The following is a 21,479-nucleotide window of genomic DNA, read 5'->3' as shown; positions in this document are numbered from 1 at the left end:
TGTTAGTGCATAAAAGCACCCAGCTGCAGGTTGATTAACCCAAACATCCCAGAAAGACACATGAACTGAAACTTCTGCAGGATAAATGCTGTAAACCTGTCACTCCTGCTGTTCCTAAAGATCTACAAGAGTTTAGTCTTTAAGAGTTCTTCCTGCTGTGTGTTCAGAAAATACATGAAAAGTACATTTTATTGTGTTTATTCTGACTTGGACAACTTTTTGAGGCATCCTGGTGATTCTGGAGGGTTCAAACAGTAATAAATCAGCAGGATTTAACAGTCGCCACATTTCCCCCTTTCACAGACAAGCTTTAGTCTCATGGAAAATGATCCTCCAGGTATTTATGGCTCGTGCCACAGCTCAGATCTTCAAAGGTCATCAAGTGTAATAATTAATTAGAATTAATTATAAATGAGTCAAAGTCCTGTTTCTTCAAAACATCAAAAAATGATAAAAAGTTTTCCACAAACAGGATAAATTATAAAGTGCTGTTAAGAATTAGCTGGCTTTCAGATTGCAGTTATTGAAGTGCAGTAAATTACAATGAATTTTCTTTTTTTAAAGGACTGTTTTATGACTTAAAAGTACTCGTCCCCTCCATGAGTGACTTTGTTTGGGGGTTAAACATCAACATCATGTACAGAACACATTCAAAATAAAGTCCAGGGTTCCCTTTGGGTGCAGTGAGGAGTTACAGCAGTCTCTGTGTTGAAGGCATGTTTGTTTTAACTGGACGGTGTAGAAACTATCCCTGGCTGCATGTGGCGTCGTTCTTCGTGAAAAGCTCGCTGGATGTTCAGAGCATTTGAGAGGCTGCAGGCTGGATCGAGCAGTCGCCAGTCCCGTCTTCACCGTACTCCACAATCTTCATGTTCCCACCAAAATGTGGCTCCACACAGTTTAAAGTTACTGCGAGTGACCTGTGAGGCGAACAGAAACGAGTCTCAGAGAGCAAACAAACACTGACAGACTTTTGTTTTCTGGAAGCAAAGCAGTTAGTTTAAAGAAAAGGATTAAAACTAAAGATGTGGACTCAAAGGAGCTCGTCTTAGCTGCAGATTTAGAAGTTAAAGCACAAACCTCTTAGCGATCTGCAATCTCCTGATTTCCACACGTTTTAAAAAGTCATAGAAACACTTGCGGTTTACCAGCAGGAAAAACAGAGCATTGTGAGAATGTATACCTCCATCAAGGCTAAAACTGGGACAGGAAGTGAGTTCCTGTATACCACCTGAAAGTATATGTAGATCTATCTGTAAACAAATGAAGCCAGCTTTTTAACTTTGACTTATCTTGTTTTAGAAAAGAATCCTAAAAGACTTCCTTGGTAGAGGCATACAGGAATAACTGCAGTCGCATGCCCACACACAACCAGGCTGGTCTGACTCAGATTTAATTTATCTGAAATGCAGGTTTTGCAAAAAAAAAAAAACCTTGTCAAAGACTCTAAAACCTTCTAACACAAATAAAGAAACAACAGAATGTGAAGAATTAACCGCTAAGACATTACGTACGAGACGACTGTGGTGTTGTATTGCAAGAATATCAGGTGAAATTGAAATGTACTGTCATGCAATACCACTAAGAACCACAAGGTGGTGCAGTGAGCCAGTGTAGCACGTACTTCCTGTTAACGTGACAGAAAAAGATTTATGGAAATTCAGTTGTAGCGTTGTTTCCTCACATTCTGTTTACAACTTTAGGAAGGATTAAAAGTATCATTAATTTGACCTATTTTGCTTTAACTTATTTCATGTTTCAGGCTGTTTTAAACACTCAGTGTCACAGTTTTTTCTATTGTTTGATCTCTGTGATGTCAGAGAGATGGTAAAATCAGAAGCTCTGCTCACTTGTTGTTCAAGCATTCTGCTTATAAGGACAGCCAGTAGGAAGGCAGTTGGCTTAAAGGGGGAGGGGCTAAAACAGCTTGTTGTCCAAGCATGAGCTAGAGAAGGATTACTTTGAACCAAGAATCATGCAAAGCTGCTGTAGCAGAATAAATATGAACAGAACAGTTCCGCTTTATGTTAGTTTCTAACGAGTGAGGACACCTGCGTCGGTTAAAGCCGTGAACACACCGTGTTAGTAAAGCCTTTAATATGTAAACATGCCCCAAGTGGAAACTCAAGCGTCACGCACGGGATGCACCGGCAAATGTCGGACCTTAGTGGTCCACTCTGCTGGGGGGAGGGCTGGGATGGACCCCCCAGGGTGCGCCGTTCATATTCTTTCCTAAACCTGTTGTCAGTAAGTGAGGAGATTGTGAGTGAGTGAGGGGGAAATTCTCCAACAATGAAACAGTTAACAGCTAAAGTCACTTCCTACCGCTGCCGTTGTAGCAGGGCTCTGTGGTCTCCCAGTTCATGGCTTTCTGGACGGCCTTCTTCCAGCGAGCGAAGCGGTACTCGCTCTCTGTTTGTGACGAGGAAACAAGTGTAAGTCATGTCGTCATAGTAACATCCACCAAAAGTCACTGAGTGGAAAACACTGAGATTACAGATTCAGTCAAAACTGATTTAAAGCTGAAGTTGTGTAAAAATAATAAGCTACACAAATATTTCTAAGCTCTTCACATTTGATGCCATTGCAAAGCAAAGACCACAAAACTGCCCAGCAAATAACAAAAGAACATTTACATTACTTGAAAAATAAACACATCTGAATAGATCTGCTAATTTTAAAGCTGATGGTAAAATAAGGAACATTTTCTCTGCACAAAGAAAAACACCATCATGCGCCTGAAGGGGGAGGAGCCAGCCAATCAACCATCAGTTATGTTGACTCTTGCAGCATGTTGCTGTCACGGGATAAAAACCAACTTTAAGTTCACTTTAATCTATTAAATGGAAAATTAATGTTTTACACAGTGTTTTATTTCACTGTAAATGTTTAACAGCATCTGGACAGAAACAACGGCTGACACTGTAAATTCTAAATAACATAGTGCTGCATAACATTAACCAAAACTCGAGGCCATCCTGCTCTGTGTTCTATTATCTGCTGTATGTCCTGTGTCATGTATGTCATATGATCCATTACAAGCTTTTCACTCTCGCAGTCTTACCCTCAGGGTTTATCTGAGGCTCGTATCTCTCCGATGTGACATGTGGGAGCTGACCGGGATTCAGGCTCCATACGCCTATGCCCTCTGCTGCCCCCGCCGCCATGGCTACACCCAGAGCTGTGGTCTCGGACATGGTGGGTCGAACTGGGGCAACGTAAGACGGATGGTTAGAGAGTGACAGAGAGACATGTTTGCCCTGAGAGCGATCAGGCTCATCACTTCCTGTATTCTGGTTGCTATTTAAATGCAAAAATTCTTCATTTTCATAATATTTTTGGTGAAATCTTCAAGTCAGTGATTTGTTTTTTAAATTTCTTTAAAAGTTAGTTGTAGGAAGTCATCAGGTTGACATCAGCCATGTTGTATTTTCAAAATAAAAGCTTCCATGTAGTTTTAGACTTTTTAAAGACCAGGACCAGAATATGTCCTTCAACGCACATATTAAACAAATATGTAAGACTGCGTTCTTCCATTTGCGCAACATCTCTAAAATTAGAAATATCCTGTCTCAGAGTGACGCTGAAAAACTAGTTCATGCATTTATTACTTCCAGGCTGGACGACTGTAATTCATTATTATCAGGATGTCCAAAAAACTCACTGAAAAGCCTTCAGTTAATCCAAAATGCTGCAGCAAGAGTCCTGACAGGGACTAGAAAGAGAGAGCATATTTCTCCTGTTTTGGCTTCCTGTTAAATCCAGAATTGAATTCAAAATCCTGCTCCTCACATACAAGGTCTTAAATAATCAGGCCCCATCTTATCTTAATGACCTTGTAGTACCATATCACCCTATTAGAGCACTTCGCTCTCGCTCTGCAGGCCTACTTGTTGTTCCTAGAGTATTTAAAAGTAGAATGGGAGGGAGAGCCTTCAGTTTTCAGGCCCCTCTTCTGTGGAACCAGCTTCCAGTTTGGATTCAGGAGACAGACACTATCTCTACTTTTAAGATTAGGCTTCAAACTTTCCTTTTTGCTAAAGCATATAGTTAGGGCTGGACCAGGTGACCCTGAATCCTCCCTTAGTTATGCTGCAATAGACGTAGGCTGCCGGGGGATTCCCATGATGCATTGAGTTTTTCCTTTCCAGTCACCTTTCTCACTCACTATGTATTAATAGACCTCTCTGCATTGAATCATATCTGTTATTAACCTCTGTCTCTCTTCCACAGCATGTCTTTATCCTGTCTTCCTTCTCTCACCCCAACCGGTCGCAGCAGATGGCCCCGCCCCTCCCTGAGCCTGGTTCTGCTGGAGGTTTCTTCCTGTTAAAAGGGAGTTTTTCCTTCCCACTGTCGCCAAAGTGCTGCTCATAGGGGTCATATGATTGTTGGGTTTTTCTCTGTATCTATGAAGCGCCTTGAGGCGACTTTTGTTGTGATTTGGCGCTATATAAATAAAATTGAATTGAATTGAATTAAAGAGTCATTTTCTTTCAAATAAAATCTTCTAGTCAGCTCTTACAAATTAACTACGTACTTTGACACCTAAGTTACAGAAATTAAAGGAGAACATAGGCAAATTCTGTGCAGCTACTGCGAGGAACAAAAAAACCCTTTAGTGCTACACTGGTTTTTACAAAAACTACCTTTAATATATCTTCAGTTCATGAGGTCATGTTGTGGTTTTGTAAAATGTCCAAACTTCTCAGGGGAGTAGTGCTGCTGTTTTTGTTTTTGTGTGTGTTACTAGTCAGATCTATCATCCAGATAGTGACTGATTGTTTTTTCAAAAGTGCAGACTGTGAGTAAAGAACAATCTTTACCATCAGACAGTGAGGACATTTTGTCATTTCTACATGTGACTAAACTCGTCACAGTGAACCAGGCGGTCATTAGAGTCTCTAGTAAAGTCTCTAACAATCAAAAGGAGCAGCTGTTCAGCTTTGATGGGAAACATCTTACAGGTGATAAAATCATCCACTTACACAATGTTGGCAAAGTATTCCAATGAACAGGAAGATATGTGCGTGTAAAGTCAATTCATGTTTAACTGGTGGCACGTCATGTGTGCACAGCAAAGTTAGCACAGGTACATTTCTGCCTTTACCTTCGACCTGTATATCGAAGTGTTTGTTTTAAATGGGTTAAATATCAGAATGGACAGTTTAAGGTTAAGGTTCAGCCTCGTGTCACCAGCTCCTCGATTTTAAAACACAGAGTTACTCTGAGTGTGTGTGCGTTTAGTAGTCGTACCTACAGGGATGCAGAGGATGTCGGCCTGCAGCTGCATCAGTAATCTGTTTGACGTCATCCCTCCGTCCACCTTAAGCTGCGTCAGAGGGACCCCGCTGTCCTGATTCATTGCATCAAGAATCTAACACACACACACACACACACACACACACACACACACACACACACACACACACTTCAATTCAACTACTGCTTTTAAACCCGTCTCTAAGCCCTCTTTATTAACTCTTGTTGCATCTGAAATTCAGCCTAGCTGAAATGCTACCATGCTCTGATATAGTGTTCAGTAAGCAAACCTGTATGCATCATAAACTCACGTTACACCTATGTGATCAATGCTTAGTGGTAGCCCCGTTACACTCTTGTGTATCTTCCCATTCTAGGGATGAGAAGAGGAGGCTCACCTCTCTGGTCTGGAAGCAGACGGCCTCCAGAGCAGCGAATGCCAAGTGGTTCCTGTTGGTGAACTGTGTGAGCCCACAGATGATGCTGCAAAACAGAGAAAGCAAAACTTTAATACTTTAATACAGAGACCAAACATTAAACTGTTCCACATTTACTACAGTGTTATTGGGCAGCACAGCTGAGCTCTGTCATGTTTTTGTGGCCTTGTGTTTTGTGTTTTTTTGTCATTGGATAGATATAGAATCACATGGTCTTAAAACAACCTCTCCCCACATGTTCATACTTTGACACAGATAAAAAAAATAAGAAGCAGACTGCTAATCTGATTGCTAAACACCGGATTTACATCAGAAGGAGCAGAAGCTTCATTTAAGGTTTTAAAAAGAGTCCAAATGTGCATCCTCCAAACTCTGTTATCGTGTCTTTTGAGGAACTGAAATTTAATGTGAATATACTAAATGTCTTTAAATATCGAGCAGCTGAGATGTTTTGTAGAAGCTCATCTGCATAAGTCACTTAACAGATCCCGACAAAAAAGCCCACCTGTTCGATTACCAGTGAGGGTGTCATCTCAGAGTTTATAATCAGCTTCCATCCTGTTTATTATTAATGCCGAGTGCACAAAATGTGGGTGTGGATTTTCCTACATTAGCTTTGGGGTTCCTCAGGGCTCAGCACCAGGCTCATAGCTGATCTTTTAACACATGCACTGTTATACATAGAAATATAACCATTTCAACCAGCGTTCAAGCATAAAGGATTTCCTCAGTTTAGAATGAGCCTGGGCCGACTCGCTCACCCTCTTGCGCTGGGCTCCCAGTAGGGGGCGTAGAGCCCCGAAAAAGCTGGCACGAAGTAACAGCCGTACGACGTTCCCGCTGCCGCTGCCAGTTTCTCTGAAAGAGAGGACAACAGGAGACAGAAGCAGACGTGATATTCAAGCACAAACCCCAGCACCGAGTCCTGAATGTAATCAATGATGAAGTGCACGTACCGATCTCTGAGGACGACTGCACCATCCCCATGTTGTCCTTCAACCACCGTACCACTGCCCCTGCTATGGCCACAGACCCCTGCAGGAAACAAGAAAATAACAGCAGACTCCAAAAATCAGACCAGAGCACAGACGGTCGTCACCGATCAGAGTTATTTAATAGAGGCCACCACACACCTCGAGAGCATAGCAGGCCGGCTCGTCTTTTCCCAGTTTGTAGGCAACTGTGGTGAGCAGGCCGTGGTCTGAGATCACAGGCTGACAGATCACATGACAATTATTACTGAGAGGGTGAAATATTTCTCACTAAAATTGTTATAGCAATAAATATATATTTTAAATACAACATCTTACCTTGGTGCCCGTGTTTCTGAGCAGGAAGCAGCCAGTCCCATACCTTTACATGAGAATAGAACAGAAGAGTTAGACACGCGATTGGTTTATTGGGGACATTAACTCATCTACAGTGTGGGTGCGCTGGTGTTTTGATCTTTGATATTCGCCACACTTAACAGATTTGCATAGTCCTCATGAGGAGGACAGAGAGGCTGTAGTGTCACATTTTAGCAGGTTTACAGCCAACCCGGGTATATTTGTTTTACGTTTCATGTCCACTTCCACTCGCTGGTTAGATTTAGAGAAAGCAGGTGGTTTGGGTTAAAACACAACTTAGCAACAGGAACAGAAATCGGGGGACAAAAATAAAGAAATGAGTACTCTTTCTGACTCCAATCAAGCACCTTTCTTGGGTTAGTTACTGCGACTTCTATCTCACAGAGTTGATGAGTCAGGAGGTGGGGAGATTACTCAGTTGATTGAGCAGGCACTGAGCGATGATTAAATCCACTGACTTAGCGTTTTGTTATAAACTGATAGATTTGTATGTTAACTGATACAGTTTGCTAAGTACTACCTTTCTTTAGAGTGAAAATAGCGACTTATTTACTGAAACACAGTAGAGACCAGAGATGGGCTCCCCGATTACTTTTTTCAAGTAACGAGTAAAGTAAGGGATTACTATTGCAAAAACGGTAATTAGATTACCGTTACTTTCCCGTAGGAACGCTGCGTTACTGCGTTACTAAAACCGTGATTTTTTGCGAGAATGTCTCATGACAGTGACGTAAGCGAGTGCGACGTTCGTGACAACAGCTGTGTGCAGATCAACAATGGATCATATATCGAGTGCAGAGAGAGTATGAGCGTGCAGCGTTTAAAGCGTGGAAGTACTGACCTTACTTTGAGTTTGATTCCATAAAAAGTGACAAAAACATTAGTGTCCGTTGTGCGTGGGAAGAAAACTTCTTTTTACAGCGAAAAAACCCCTAAACTTCCAAACAAGCACCGAGTAGCTACGACGTAATGGGAAACTCACAGAGAAACTCGCGGATTCTTCCACTGACCGCTGCACACCTGCACCAGGGTAACCCTCCGCCTACCCCACTCCTGCTTTACAGGTGAAAATAGAGCAACAGGACCGCTAGTCTTTGACTTTATTTATTTTCTGCTGTGTTTGACTTGCATCTATTTGAAAGACTGAGTGTAAACACACAAAATATTTTATTTTATGTGCAGGAATGTGCAGAAAATAAGTTTAAATATTAAACTAATTTCTTCCAGTCAGAGAATGTTGCAGATAATTAAATTTTTGCTTGATGCATAAAGTTAAAAGATTAAAACTAATAAAACAAGTTTTAAAAAGGGACTTTTCCATTTGATTACATTTTGTATGATGGATTATGCAGAAAAAGTAGAATTGGGCTGAAAGATCTATCACTTTATCACCTATTCAGGTTGTAAATCCTGTTTTAAAAAGTAACTAAGTAATTAATTACTTTTGAAAATAAGTAATCAGTAAAGTAATGGGATTACTTTTTTGGGGAAGTAATCAGTAATTAGTTACTGATTACTTTTTTCAAGTAACTTGACCAACACTGGTAGAGACACATTTGAAGAGAACTCAATCGTATCAGTGTAGTGCAATTTAACCCAGTCCACATATCCCTATGATGATATTTATTAACAGCCTCAAATGTCATGTAATGTATTTTGTCAAGTTGAAAAAACACAATCTCTGTATTGAACATCGAAAAACAATGAATTGACGTCACTGTGATAAAGAAGGGAGCAGAGTGCTTACGTGTTTTTGGCCTGGCCTTCGTTGAAGCACATCTGACCAACCAGAGCAGCCGACTGGTCACCGAGACACTGACAGATCAAGTAGGACGTGTAAACAGTCAGAGATGAGTGGATACAACCGCAAACATATCTGCTTCATCCTGGAAGCTCCAACCCAGCAGTTAACATAATTTTAAACCCACAGCCAGAAAACGACCTTGTGAAAAGGAGACCTTCCATATGCTACAGTGTGTTTCTGATCTACCCCACTAAACCTACATAGTGATATGACCATTAAAAGAATGCACTTTTTAGGTTTCAAGGGAATTATGAGAAAACAGATCAAACAACCAGGATACCAATGCTTGTTTCTGTTCCTCTACTCTACAGAGATGAAACTGCTGCAGCTCATTCAAACTACGACAGACCTCACGATGCTGATGCTCAGAGACGGTTATTTTCCTTTTAAATTGATTTGGTTGCAGCTTAAATGTGTTTTGCAGCCCTGAGCTGGTCTTGCTGATATCACCCGTACTTATGGAGCTAGTTCAGACCCGCCCACGTGTACTTGGCGGGCCTGAACTGTGAAAGAGAGTGTGAAGATACCGCTTTTGCTTGGCTTCATTACATACAAAACAAATCAGCTGATTCTGAGGTGTCACAGGGCAGATTTTTCATTGGTCGAGCGAAATGGTCTCTACTCAGAAAAAAAAAAAGTGGGAGGGAGCCATGCGTTGCTCCAGCACAGCGACAGCCTCGCAGCTGAACACAGACAAATGTGACTCATTAAACAAAGTTGCATAAGAGGGAAAAGCTCTTACCCCTGAAATTGGAACTCCTGCAAGTGAGCCGGATTTCTGGTTAGGAGACAGGAATGTGGACATGTTTAGATTCTGGATAAATGACCGCTGAGCTCAGTGCGACACAAAAAATGATATGAAAACCTTTAGGATGAAGCAGGAGGCCGTCACCTGTGCAGGGAATCGGGCTTGTGGCCCTGTAGCCAAGTATGCATCACACTGAGTTATCAGTGGTAATTACAGTTTAATAAAGCTCCACAAGCGTCAAAGTGAGCATAGGATACTTTTATTATTCCTAGTTTTATCAGAACTGATTATTTATTCATTAATTCTATTCATTAAAGAGGTCCGTCCTGCATGGAAAGATACGTGAAGAGGCAAAAAAGAAAAAAACCAAAAACAGATCAACGAGCCAGAGAGAGAAACAAACAGCTGCTTCAGCTGATCTCTGGACCTCAGTCCACAGAGCACGTTGCATAAAAAAGACATTAAAGTCAATGATGTTGTCGGGAGATGAGATACGAGCCACAGGGCTTCTTATCAAGATGTTTATCAGGGAGAGGCCACAGAATGGGATTTTAAACAACTCAATGAACTCTTACCTACACTCCACAAATATACTATATGCACACACACGCAGAAAATATTTCTGTGTTGTGATTCACAACAAATATGTAACACGTGCATTTGCACAGAAAAAAAACTATTACTGATGAGGAGTCCATGGGCCATGGACGAGGTGCCTGCACCCCTGAAGGGCCATGGACAGGGTTTAAAATGGACCTCTGCAAGTGTGTAATTACACAAGCGGTCCAAATATATTTAAGGCAAAAATACTGCGTTACCTTATCTAAACAGTTTGTGCTTTGGGAGCTTTTTGGAGTATTTTAAATACAATTATCTGAACAACAATAATACGACTGCTGTGCATTGATTCGTACTTCCAGACTGTCCAAGGAGGTTAAGCTCCAGTTTTGGTGAAATTCTAGGCATACACTGTACCCACACAGTTTGTGGCTGTAGGTTGCTAACCAAGCCATATAGGTTTAGTTGGAAATGTAGGAATCCACCTTCAGAAGTCCAGCATGGTGACATTTATCCTTTATATGGAAAGAGGTTAAAAACACTAATTAGTATGATTTATGTAGGAAAAATATCTACTGAATTAATTTAAATGTAATTAATTAAAAAAAATGTAGGATGGGATGAACTCATGCATGCATCTGGATGTATGGAAAAAACTGTGCAGCATAAATCCATCAGAATAATAAACGTTCAGTTGGAAATCTTCAGCAGACCTTCACTATCCACACTGTCTGTACATTATCTGCTCTCCTGATGCTTCTTATCAAGTTTTATAGCCATTACAGTAATAACAACATTTAACGAGACCATTCACCAGAAATATTTATGGTTCGTGTCGGTATCAGGTTGCACAGATTTCACATATCTCTTGTTTGAGTTGTAGAGGGGAAAAAAAAGGTTGTTTCAGGTCTGTGACCTCAAAACACAAATGGTGTCACCGAAACAAACACACAGCTGTGAGGCGTATCTGAGCTCACCATCCAGCCGTATATCTCAGACGAGCTTCTGACGCTGGGCAGGATTTCCATCGGGATGTCAAAGTACCTGAAAGGAGCATAGCAGGAGTCTGTCATGAGGTTTTAGGTTTATGATAAAAACAAACACAAAGGCACTTATAGTTTCTCTTTTTTTTTTTTTGATGAGGTCTTTGTTCTATTTTCTGTCCTGTTGTTCTGTGTTTTAATCCCCAGATTGCTGCAGATGAGGAAGAACAGACAACAAAGGAGAAAGTGGCAACAATGTGACTTTAAGAATGTAGCTTTTCACACGAGGTTTCTTTAAACTTTAAATATAAATCAAATCAATTAAAAACGAGGCAGACATTGATCGGATGCCAAGTTAAGCCCGTCCAGCCCGTCTCCAAGGGCAACCTGCAGCCTCAACGTAGGGGGCAACGAGGATTGGCCTGGGCAAACCACAAGCAATCAAAAGCAAACTACATGAGAGCGCCTCAGCAGTACAGGAAGGATGTCCGGTGTAAAATCTTTTACAATCGAATATATGACTCAGATTATTTCCTTACTGGGATGGTTAAGTCTGCATGAAGGCACGTGAGCCACTTTAGTAACCTCTAAGCAGAGCAGCAAGATGAAGAAGAAGAAGAAGAAGAGAAAGAATCATGACTGAAATTAAATCTGGAGGACGAGTTCGACAAAACGGAGCTAAAACAGAGTGTTTGTTTCTCTCTCACTAAAGCTGGAGAGCCGACTCTGAGTAATCAGGTGAAGACCAGTCCATTCTTTCTGTGCTTTTATGACTCAAAAGAAATAAAATGTATTGGTGCAGCGTTTTTTCCACTGCTTCAACGCTCAGCCAACTGCATAAAACAAGAGATGGCTCATTAACTCCCTCAATGGGAAGCGAATGAGCTTTTACTGGAGTGTGCAAACAGATACGCAGACGATAACCTTAAATGCTTTATTCTGTGTGTGACAATTAAGCAGCAACCTCCGGGGCTAAAACATGAAACCAAAAACTGCAGTTCCTTTAGCCGCCACTTGAGACTGCATTAAAAACTTAGTCCATCCCCAAAACATCCAATTTTACAGCAGAAATAAAGACATAACATATGCATCACTCATCTGTTTAAGTTGCAATAAAGTTTGCATTATTAGGGGTGTGGCGTCTCTGACAGATGGATGGCGACACAGGTAGCTGTAGCTGCTAGCTCTTTGCTAGGCTTCACCCGGCCTGAACTAGACCTCTGTTCTGTGTTTGTGCTGTTGGAGCCTTTTATTATCTAATATTTAATTCAGATGAATTCAGTTGTTATTTAATGTTATTAACACTAACTCGTTGGCCCTCTGATGCTCTTATATAGTTTGTTTGCTAACCTAGCTAGCTAGCATTAGCCAATAACACAGCTTTTCAGGCCCTTCGTGCAAATATGGTCACTCTGGCTCCACAATCCAACATGGCAGTGGCCAAAACATTTGGATAGGCTGTGGCACCCATCCTTTATATACAGTCTATAGTGTGCAGGGTATAGTGTGAATCACCTGCAGAGTTCAGGATCCCAGTCCATGGTGTGAATGTTGAAGAGCATGGTGCGACTGGCGTTTGAAACGTCTGTACAGTGGACCCCGCCGTTCTTTCCCCCTGTCAGACACTGGGGGGTGGAGGGGTGGGGGTGTTAAAAGAACAAATCACACACTCCTGACAGAAGTAGAGGTACAGGTTCAGGTCTTACCCAGATGATCCAGGAGTCCACTGTGCCAAACATGGCACGCTGGCTCAGGAAAGCCTCATGCACCTCGTCCACATTGTCCAGCAGCCATCGCAGCTTCACTGCACTGAAGTAAGTGCTGATGGGAAGGCCTGTTTTATGCTGTGGAGATTAAGACAATAGAAACAGAAATCAGAAAGATATTTCAACAAAGAAAGCAAGAGTCCCGCATTCTTTCAGATTTCTGATTCAAAGTAGATAACAAAGTCACTACTACACCCCCAACTGTTCCTCTGACCCACACAACTTGCCCTGATTAAGCTGTTACCAATTTCTTGTCAATCATCTCTCACCCTGAGGTGGTTCTTGTTTCTTCCCGGAGCTTTGTTAATGAGCCTCTCTACCGTCGACTGAGTACGAAGGTCCAGCCAAACTAAACACAAAGCAGGAGAGGAGAAAGATTCAAACACGGGAACCCAAAACATTGGCATTAGTTTTGTGAGAAAACAGCAACCTTAATATGTAGTTGTAGATCTAAGCTTCATAAAGACTAACTCTTTAACCAGAGGCCAGGCTGTCTCATCGTAATGAATAAAAATTGAGTGATCAGGAAACATTTTCCTCAGTTTCTAAAGAAATGGCAGGAATGAGGAGGACCAGCTGAAGTTTGAGACAACACAAGAACTTTGTTTAACTAATCACGCTCCTTACAGCCCTCTGACCTGATCTTCATTTAAATTCTGTGGTTAAACCTCAAAGAGGATCCAAGGCAACAGAGCTCCAGGTCTTTTTCAGGATGGATGAGAAATGAGACTCTCAGCTCAGCGTTCCCAGGGTTTGTTTGAATGGGCATGGGCATAATCCCAACTCTAATTTTAGCTTCTTTATTTTTCATCTTTCTGGAAGAACAAGGCCCTCCACAATGTATTAGTGAACAATGTCCTTGCTTTTATTTTGAAAGATTGGTCACTATTAACCAGCTAAACTTGAGCCCTTCCTGTCTAAGTTTTCAATGTGTGATATTTTATTATATATACACACTTCTACTAGCCAGGCTGGTGCAGCTGTGTGGTCGTTTTCACACATGAACTCTGGAGCACGCTGTAGAACCAGGTCGGGATTTTTCCCCAGTTGAGCTTCATCACACAAAGCACAGCAGGAAAGTAAAACGCCGCTTTGAAAATACAACTTTTGCTAGAGTGAATCCCGCAGGAGGCAAAACAGGAGACCGTGTTGACTTTGTATGAGCAAACCAGCACGCTAAATTCTGTTTAGTTCTGCACCTCTGATGATGCTGTGGTGCATTTTTTGAAAATGGCTAACATTAATCTGAGAGCCCGACTTAAACTTCAAGTTATTGCAAACTGCAAATACATAGTAAATTATCCCAAACAGAGCATATCAATAAGATAGCTGCTAAAAACAGGTTGAAATCAGGTTATATCATCAGACCCACTAATAACACCAAAAACCAGGAAAACTGGATTTAACAACATCTGTCTGTCAGCTTCTGATCACAGCGACAAACTGACACAATGAATCTGGACTTATTGTTACTACCATTCTACACATTGTCATTGTTGTCATGGCAAAAAGTGATTGCCAGTATTTAGATTGAAGAGATTTCTTCCTGTTAAAAGGGAGTTTTCCCTCCCCACTGTTACCATGTGCGTGCTCACAGTGGGTGGTGTGATTGTAAGGTCTTCACCTCACAATATAGAGAGATTGAGGCAACTGCTGTGGTGATTTGGTGTCATATGAAGAAAAGTGAACTGAATTTATTTTATATATGACTCCATTGTAAATCCTGTTAACTGCAGGTTATTTTCCAGCATGAACGGGGATATTAGACATAAAAAAGCCACATAAAAACATCTGCGTTCACTTTTTGGCCCAAAACCTGGTTAAATAATATGAAGGTGACACACCTTTTGAAGAAAATTGCTTTTCACGTGCCTTTTCTCCTGCTGTGAGAACATTTTTGTTAAAAAAAAAACAAACTTTGCTAGCTTTTGTTGGCTGTTCGTAGCTCAAGCAGTGCTCCGATCAGTGAACAGCTGACACAACACCCCCCAGTCGAATCAGGGGACTGAAGAGCTCGCTGATAGACTGGCTTTTTAAACTGAAAGCCTGTGTGAGTGGGAGTGACTGCTGCTGGATCACAGCTCTGATGGTTTTTGGCGGGGCAGGAACAGACACGACACAGGATGCTTCAACCTGATGTAATCAAGTCATGGCCCGAGTCGTTCCCACATTACACAATCCACTTTTTCACAGCTCGGTGAGTCTGACACCGATGTAGAAATCCTAAAATACTGCTGCTGACGCTCTCACCGATGGCGTTGTAGAGCGGCTCGCCGGTGTCTTTGTCCCAAACCAGGGTTGTCTCTCTCTGATTGGTCACTCCCACCGCTGGAAACAAAAAAAAAGATAAATATCAATGAATTTGCCCCGATGCCCTCATTTTCTACCCCCTGTCTTCCACCCGTCAGCGTCCTACCTTTGATGTTGGAGACGTCGATGTTGAGCTTGCAGAGCTTCTCGCAGGTCCTCTCGATGCACTCGTGAACAGACTGCATGATCTCCCGCGGGTCCTCCTCCACCCATCTGACCAACACGCAAACACACAGAAAACACACACGTGCATGTTTAAAGCCCGTTTGAAATCTGCGACAGATGAAGTTTTGAGACTTTTCAGGATGTGAAAATCCAGAGTGCTTCAAATTTTTATGAAAAACATGATAATCAAGATCAAATTAAAACGTGAACTGCTTCAGTTTGCTATGTTCTAAATCTGGGAACACACAGCACGATGTTAGAGTCTTATAAACCTGGTGTTTTGCAGGGGATGAGTAAATTTTTACATAAAAACCGGCTGAAGCCTATTTACTGCTTTTATAGACCTATAGAAGCATTTTAAAAACTATGATCTGGCACACCAGCCAGACCCAAGCCAATGCAGTGATTTAACAAGCGGGAGTTATCCACTTCACTCTGGATGAGCTTTTTTACTCAGACCTGTAAAGACATTGTTACAACTGTCTAACCTGTAGACGAGCATGTTAGAACTTCTTCTGACAGAAATCCTTAATTTTTTCTACATTTTAAGGTTGTAAAAAGCCGACTTCATTAACAGAGAAGAAGTCTCGCTTGTAGATGTTTCCATGGTTCCACGGCCTGAATGATCACCTGCAGCTTTGTGAGATTTGCATTCAGGAAGAAAACACCTTAAGTTTACAGCCTGCTGTCATTTCTGTCTGGGTGTTCTGGATCTGCAGTACAGCCGGTCAGTCTGTCTCTTGTACCGGGTCACACATGCCAGCTTGTTAGGAACAAAAATTTAAAAAAACCTGGACCTTAGACTCAGTTTGTTACATATCAAATAAAGTTATGTGATTAAAAGGTGGTTAAACTGTAACTTAGTAGCCTGTTAAAAAGACACCAGAGGAGGTGCTGCTGTTACAAGCTTTACAGTTCTCTCAATACATATCTGTGCAACTTCAAAAGGCTCCTATATAACTTATAATCATAACTTAACTGCTATCACATCAAAAACATCAGCCAGTGCATTACTGAAAACCAGTATGTGGATGAGACAGAGGTGTTTCAGAGAAGTGGGCAGGAAGTGATGTGGACAGACTTTTATTTTTCAACTGTTAGGCATGCAGGTGGAAATATCTGCTGGTAACAAACATGTCCTGCTGTCAGACATGCAGGTGAAATAAAATGGACAACAGCTCAAAGGATAATCTGTGAACTACTCCCAGGGAAAGACAAGCTGAAGCTTTTACAGTGGCGCTCGCAGTCCCCTGACCGCAGCATTGCCAAAAATGAATGGAAGTGCGTTTACTTTGTGCCACGGTGCCTTTCAAGAACGGCTTGCAGCTTTCTCAAGAACGGCTCATTCAAACTGCACATCCCCAAAGAAACCAACATTTAAAAAAATAAAACATAAAAACTAAACTCCTGTATTTCTGCTCTTTATCTTCAGCGTGTGCACGTATTTGATTGAAGGCCCAGCGTGATGACTCTCTGTGATTAGTTTCTCTCCTCTGCTCTCTGCTTCACAGCTGAATGAGCAACATTTGATCAAAGGACAGCGTTTTTATCATCAGCTCGCCGATGGCATCGTGTTTTTGTTTTACCAGCTTCGGCCTCAGTAGACAACTGAGCCGTCACCTGAAAACTGGACTCCTGTGAGTGCACAAAGACTTGAAGTGCAAAGCATCCTGTTATTCCACCAACTATTCAAGCAACACGGATCTCAGGCTGGGTGTGCAGAGATAATAAATACTGCACATAGGTGTGCAATCTGTTGCACCAGGACAATATGGTGGATACACACAGCGTCTAATTGTGTTAATGTGCAGTTCGAGTCACTCACCCCTCTTTGGGGAAACTCTGGTTGATCTCTACTTGGTGGTGACTGATCAGTTCAGCTGTTTTTGCATTGAACACCTGCAGAGAAACACAGCTCATTAGAAGCAGGAACAGAAATATTAAAAGCTTCATTTAATTAGGGAGCAAATTAAAGCTGCGACAGGTTAATTTTTCCAGTTATGTTTTTCCTTCCACCCACTGAGGAGTGGAAAGATATTAATCACTGGCTCGATCGCCTCTGGGTGCTGCCAGAGTATTGTAGAGAAGAAGGGAATTAACACGAGGCAGCACTTTCCCTGTCACCTGCAGTCAGACAGAAGTCAGCGTTTCTTCTGATTAAGTAATAGGATAAAGCTCCGTGCAGCACCACCCTCCTCTCACCGTGCGTTCACTCAGCTACAGGAAATCCTTGTTACGCTTTTAGGACATGTGATCCAAGAGTAGTTTCAACCCTAAAGTCTAAACTTTAGACTTCCTGACTCACTTTACACTGGAAATCTAACAGGAACAAACTCAGCCTGTAAAAAGAGAGAGCGTTGATGCAAGGAGGACGTGTGATGTCATCTTAGGTCAGTGTTGCACCATCAGTGTTAAAAGTCTGAATCATCACGCTTACTGAAAACTGATGAGAACTGAACTCAGTCTGAACTTGTTTTGTTTTTTTTACCTGCTCCCAAAAAACGTGACCTCACAAATACTGATCGTTGCAAATTTCAATCAGTGCTGCGGTCCCACACGCTCACTGATTCAAGAACTAAATAAAGCAATAAAGCTGCTTCTCTTCTGAGTTCCTCATCTTGATTTCAGCTCCACTGTCAGCTGCTGACTCTAGGGCTGATTCTCAATCATCCACCCACAGCTTGGACATGTATTCTGCCCTTCTGACTGTTAATGACACCTCAAAAAAGGGAAGGGAACGCTGGATCATCAGAGCATAACTCAAAGACAGGTAAACGCTGCGCTCCTCTGGGGTCACCAAAGCAGATAACCTCCCTCCATCTCACCCATCCCTCACCCAACCCTCTGCATCTGTGAACCTCCTCTTCCTCTTTTCCCTCTTCCGCACACATCCAAACCATCTCAGCCTTCCCTCTCTAACTTTGCCTCCAAACTGCCCACCCTGAGCGCTCCATCTCACGTACTCATTTCTAAACTCGCGTCCAGTTGGGAAGCTGATTGTTTGCCGTGTCTCCAGGCACAGTGTCAGGAGCGTGGAGTAGACCCAGCAGCAGGGATGGTATCTGCTTATTAATGCGAGGCGGATCAGGAGGAGTACTGCCAGAGTCAGAGGCATGTCTCTGACTGAGATATCAGATACTCTGTGAGGGTCGCATGAGGGCATTTTAGTGGGACTTGTGCTCACAGCCTGGCTGGCATTTTCCAGAGAACACCAGAACTGGCAGGTCCACCACCGATGCTCTCGTCTCTTCACAGACGAGAGCAGGTTCACAGAGTCTGGAGACACCGTGGCGAACGTTAGGCTGCCTGTAACATCATCCAGCATGACCAGCCTGGCAGTGAGTCAGTGATGGTCTGGGGAGGCGTATCCTTGGAGGGTCACGCAGGCCTCCACGTGCTAGCCAACAGCACCCGGACTTCTGTTACATGCCAGGTTCTCACACCTCCTGTTTGTGCAGGGCAATGCCCGGCTTCATGTACCCGGAGTGTGCAAGCAGTTCCTGGATGATGGAGGCGCTGATGCCTTTGTCTCACATTCTCCAGACCTGATTCAAACTGAGACCCTCTAGGATGTTATGAATCGATGTTTTGGACTAACACAATGAGACAGGACCGCAAAGTAGCACATGCAACACTGTAAAGATGCAGTAAAGTTTGTTTTTATGAGATCATTACACATATACACACAAACGAAGGCTCTGTGACAATTTTGCAGTCGATCCGCAGCCAAATAATCAAGAGTCAAAATCAGGCGTTAGGTTAAAGTTTTACTGCTGCTCAGAACGACCGTGATGTCAGCTGATGATGACACAGGAAAGGCCTTTATTTTCAGAGAGTTCAGCACCTGTGGACGTTTAAATCTCAAGCACCAAAAAAAAATTAATTTATGATTCATTTATGAGTAGAAGCTCTTACGTGTCAGAAAAACCCACAAATCTGAATTTCTCTCTGTGCACTCCAACAGCACTTTTGCCTCCTCTGAGCCCCTCACTGCTCATGCTCTGTGCCAAAGCTCAATTTTCCAGCTGACCTGGTTGAGGAAGTCCAAATTTGTTCAAAGTGATCATTCAGCCTGACTGATTTTAGCTCTTTGTACATGCACCTGAACACCACCCAAAGCAGGTGGAAGCTACAGGTCAGTGTGCTGCTCCAGTCCACTGGTTGCTTTTTCTATTTAAATCTCTGTTTAAATAGAAACATCATGATGTTCAAGTTTGTTTCTGAGCCGAGCACAACACAGACATAAGTCACGTGTTGATTTGCACTTCATCCACGATTACAGCTGTTTGGCCAAAGCCTCTGAGCACAGGACGGAGTCTCTGTAGTCTGCTGTCCCAGCTGCTCTCCCGGTCCCTGAACACAACATGAAAACAGCGAAACTTCACTAAAACTCACCAGAAACCTCGTGGAGCTCGTGCCCTGATCAATAGCAGCAACCAGCGGGTCCATTTTTATTTTCTTCTTCTTTAAAACGAGTGTTAAACACAGCCGGTGAATCTCCGCTTTAATCTAACACGACTCCTCGGTGAGGTGGAGAAGGACAGACGCCCGGTGCGCACGGTGCACGCTGACACACAGACCTCCTCCTCTGCAATCACCGGAACCGGCCCGCAGCGAGCGCAGTCTCCGATTGGCTGCTCGCTCAGAAGGCGTTGGCCACACTCCGACCAATCAGCTGCGAGGGTCAAGTCCACGCAAAACAAACAACAACAAAAACAAAAAAAAACGAGGACACATAAAAACAAAAGTAACTAAAAATAATTGATAACGGAATTTTAAAACATCTGGATATTATTCAAAAATGCAAAAAAAACACATTAAAAAACAAAAAATTTATATCAAATATCATTAAAAAAAGTTCTACATAACAGAAACATCTTTAAACATCTCCAAATAATAATAATTAAAACAAAAAAGTAAATTTAAAAAAAAAAAAAAATCATTTGGGGCAGATAACCTTCACAGTTGACCCCTCAGACATGGCCTTCATGTGGGCCATCAGACTCTTTCAGAGCCCGGTCACCTTTAGTTTTTCGGGGATCACCTGCAGGTCAAGGATGGGGTTTGATTTGATGTGTAATCTGCTGTGGAGCATATTCACAGAGACCCTCAAAGACTGTGTAAAAATAACCTCAGCTCGTGCAGCTGGGCTGGAACACTTGTTGTCCTTCCGTCAGATCACTGGGAAGTCGAGCAGCTGCAGTTTGAAACACCAAAAAGATGGAACTGGATGACCCGAGATTATACGGGGAAGTCCATAGAGTCAACGGATAACTGTCTTTATATTTCTGATTAGCATTTATTGCTCATTCATTCTGAGGTTGGGTTTCATGAACTTTATAATCATGCAGTCAGGGTCATGTCTATTTGCCACTGTGGGGCCCACTACCTCTGTACAACCCCACAGTGGATTTTAAACCAGACAGTGTGGACTGAAGTGCACACACAAGCGCTAATTCTCAGATGTGTAGAAGTCACTGGATAACTGGCTGAAGTAGCTCCACAGCCATGCTTTAAACTTTATGCAGATCAAAGATTCAAAGCTGATTCCAAGTTTTTAAAGCGTTAATCTTTCCTGATTTTATTTGTGTGCACAAATACAAGTCCTCTAAATACTAAATATTTGATTTTTAGGGTTCTTAGGGGTTTTAATCTTATTCAAGTGGGTTTTGTAAATGGACCATCTCTCAAGCTGAGTCCTTCGCTGTCAGCAGCTGTTGCAGCAGCTCTGGGTGACGACGTTTGCCTGCCCTTCTCTTCTTTCACTCAGAGTTTTCCTCTGATTATGAGAAGCCTATAAAAAGAACAGATCTGTATTTGGATCTGAGCTGTGATGGGATTACTACCAGCAAACTTTAATAGCTGATTCTGTCATTGAAAAAAAGATAAAGAGCTCACAAAGGAACACTATTCTGGGACTTCTTCCCCGCTGCCAAACTTGCTCCGGGTCACATTGCTTGCTGGCGTTTGTAGAAGAATGAATGGTGACCCCCTGCAAGTACAGAGCACATACCAGCGTTCATTCAGGCGAGGGTAGCCAGAGGCCCCACACACCACAGCGTCTTTTGTCTTCCCGAGGGGGAAGAACAGTCTTAAA

General features: G+C 42.4%; 1 protein-coding gene across 4 annotated transcripts; it reads right to left on the bottom strand.

Moving 5' to 3' along the window:
• Positions 1–182: 182 nt before the first annotated feature.
• On the bottom strand, positions 183–19,963 carry LOC102797987 (glycerol kinase-like). Of its 4 annotated transcripts, none has more exons than XM_087852923.1 (20): positions 19,778–19,963; positions 17,208–17,281; positions 15,324–15,430; positions 15,158–15,235; positions 13,177–13,256; positions 12,848–12,985; positions 12,657–12,766; positions 11,136–11,202; positions 9,595–9,630; positions 8,796–8,863; positions 7,010–7,052; positions 6,833–6,913; positions 6,656–6,734; positions 6,461–6,557; positions 5,661–5,745; positions 5,257–5,377; positions 3,065–3,208; positions 2,326–2,412; positions 2,164–2,238; positions 795–920 (listed from the first exon to the last, which is right to left on the bottom strand). In XM_087852923.1, exons 1-19 carry the CDS (start codon positions 19,829–19,831, stop codon positions 2,165–2,167), a joined length of 1,623 nt encoding a protein of 540 aa, XP_087709049.1. In that variant the 5' UTR covers positions 19,832–19,963; the 3' UTR covers positions 795–920; position 2,164. The 4 variants fall into 4 exon arrangements, with proteins under 4 accessions (XP_087709051.1, XP_087709049.1, XP_087709050.1 ...); XM_087852924.1 differs by having other exon boundaries at positions 884–920; positions 2,149–2,238; XM_087852925.1 differs by lacking the exon at positions 2,164–2,238 and having other exon boundaries at positions 183–920.
• Positions 19,964–21,479: the final 1,516 nt, after the last annotated feature.

This window comes from Neolamprologus brichardi, chromosome 16 (genome assembly GCF_056152115.1).
Source record: "Neolamprologus brichardi isolate AB-2024 chromosome 16, ASM5615211v1, whole genome shotgun sequence".
Classification (NCBI taxonomy): domain Eukaryota; kingdom Metazoa; phylum Chordata; class Actinopteri; order Cichliformes; family Cichlidae; genus Neolamprologus; species Neolamprologus brichardi.
Note: the sequence above shows the minus strand (reverse complement) of the source record. Positions and strands in the feature narration are given on the sequence as shown.

Excerpts from the sequence above, each read along its gene's own strand:
- LOC102797987 (XM_087852922.1), bottom strand. The coding sequence starts at position 19,831 with ATGGACCCGCTGGTTGCTGCTATTGATCAGGGCACGAGCTCCACGAGG. Across the intron at positions 13,257-15,157 it reads GCCGCTCTACAACGCCATCG|TTTGGCTGGACCTTCGTACT; the intron begins GTGAGAGCGTCA and ends CTTTGTGTTTAG. Across the intron at positions 6,735-6,832 it reads CGGCCTGCTATGCTCTCGAG|GGGTCTGTGGCCATAGCAGG; the intron begins GTGTGTGGTGGC and ends TGTTTCCTGCAG.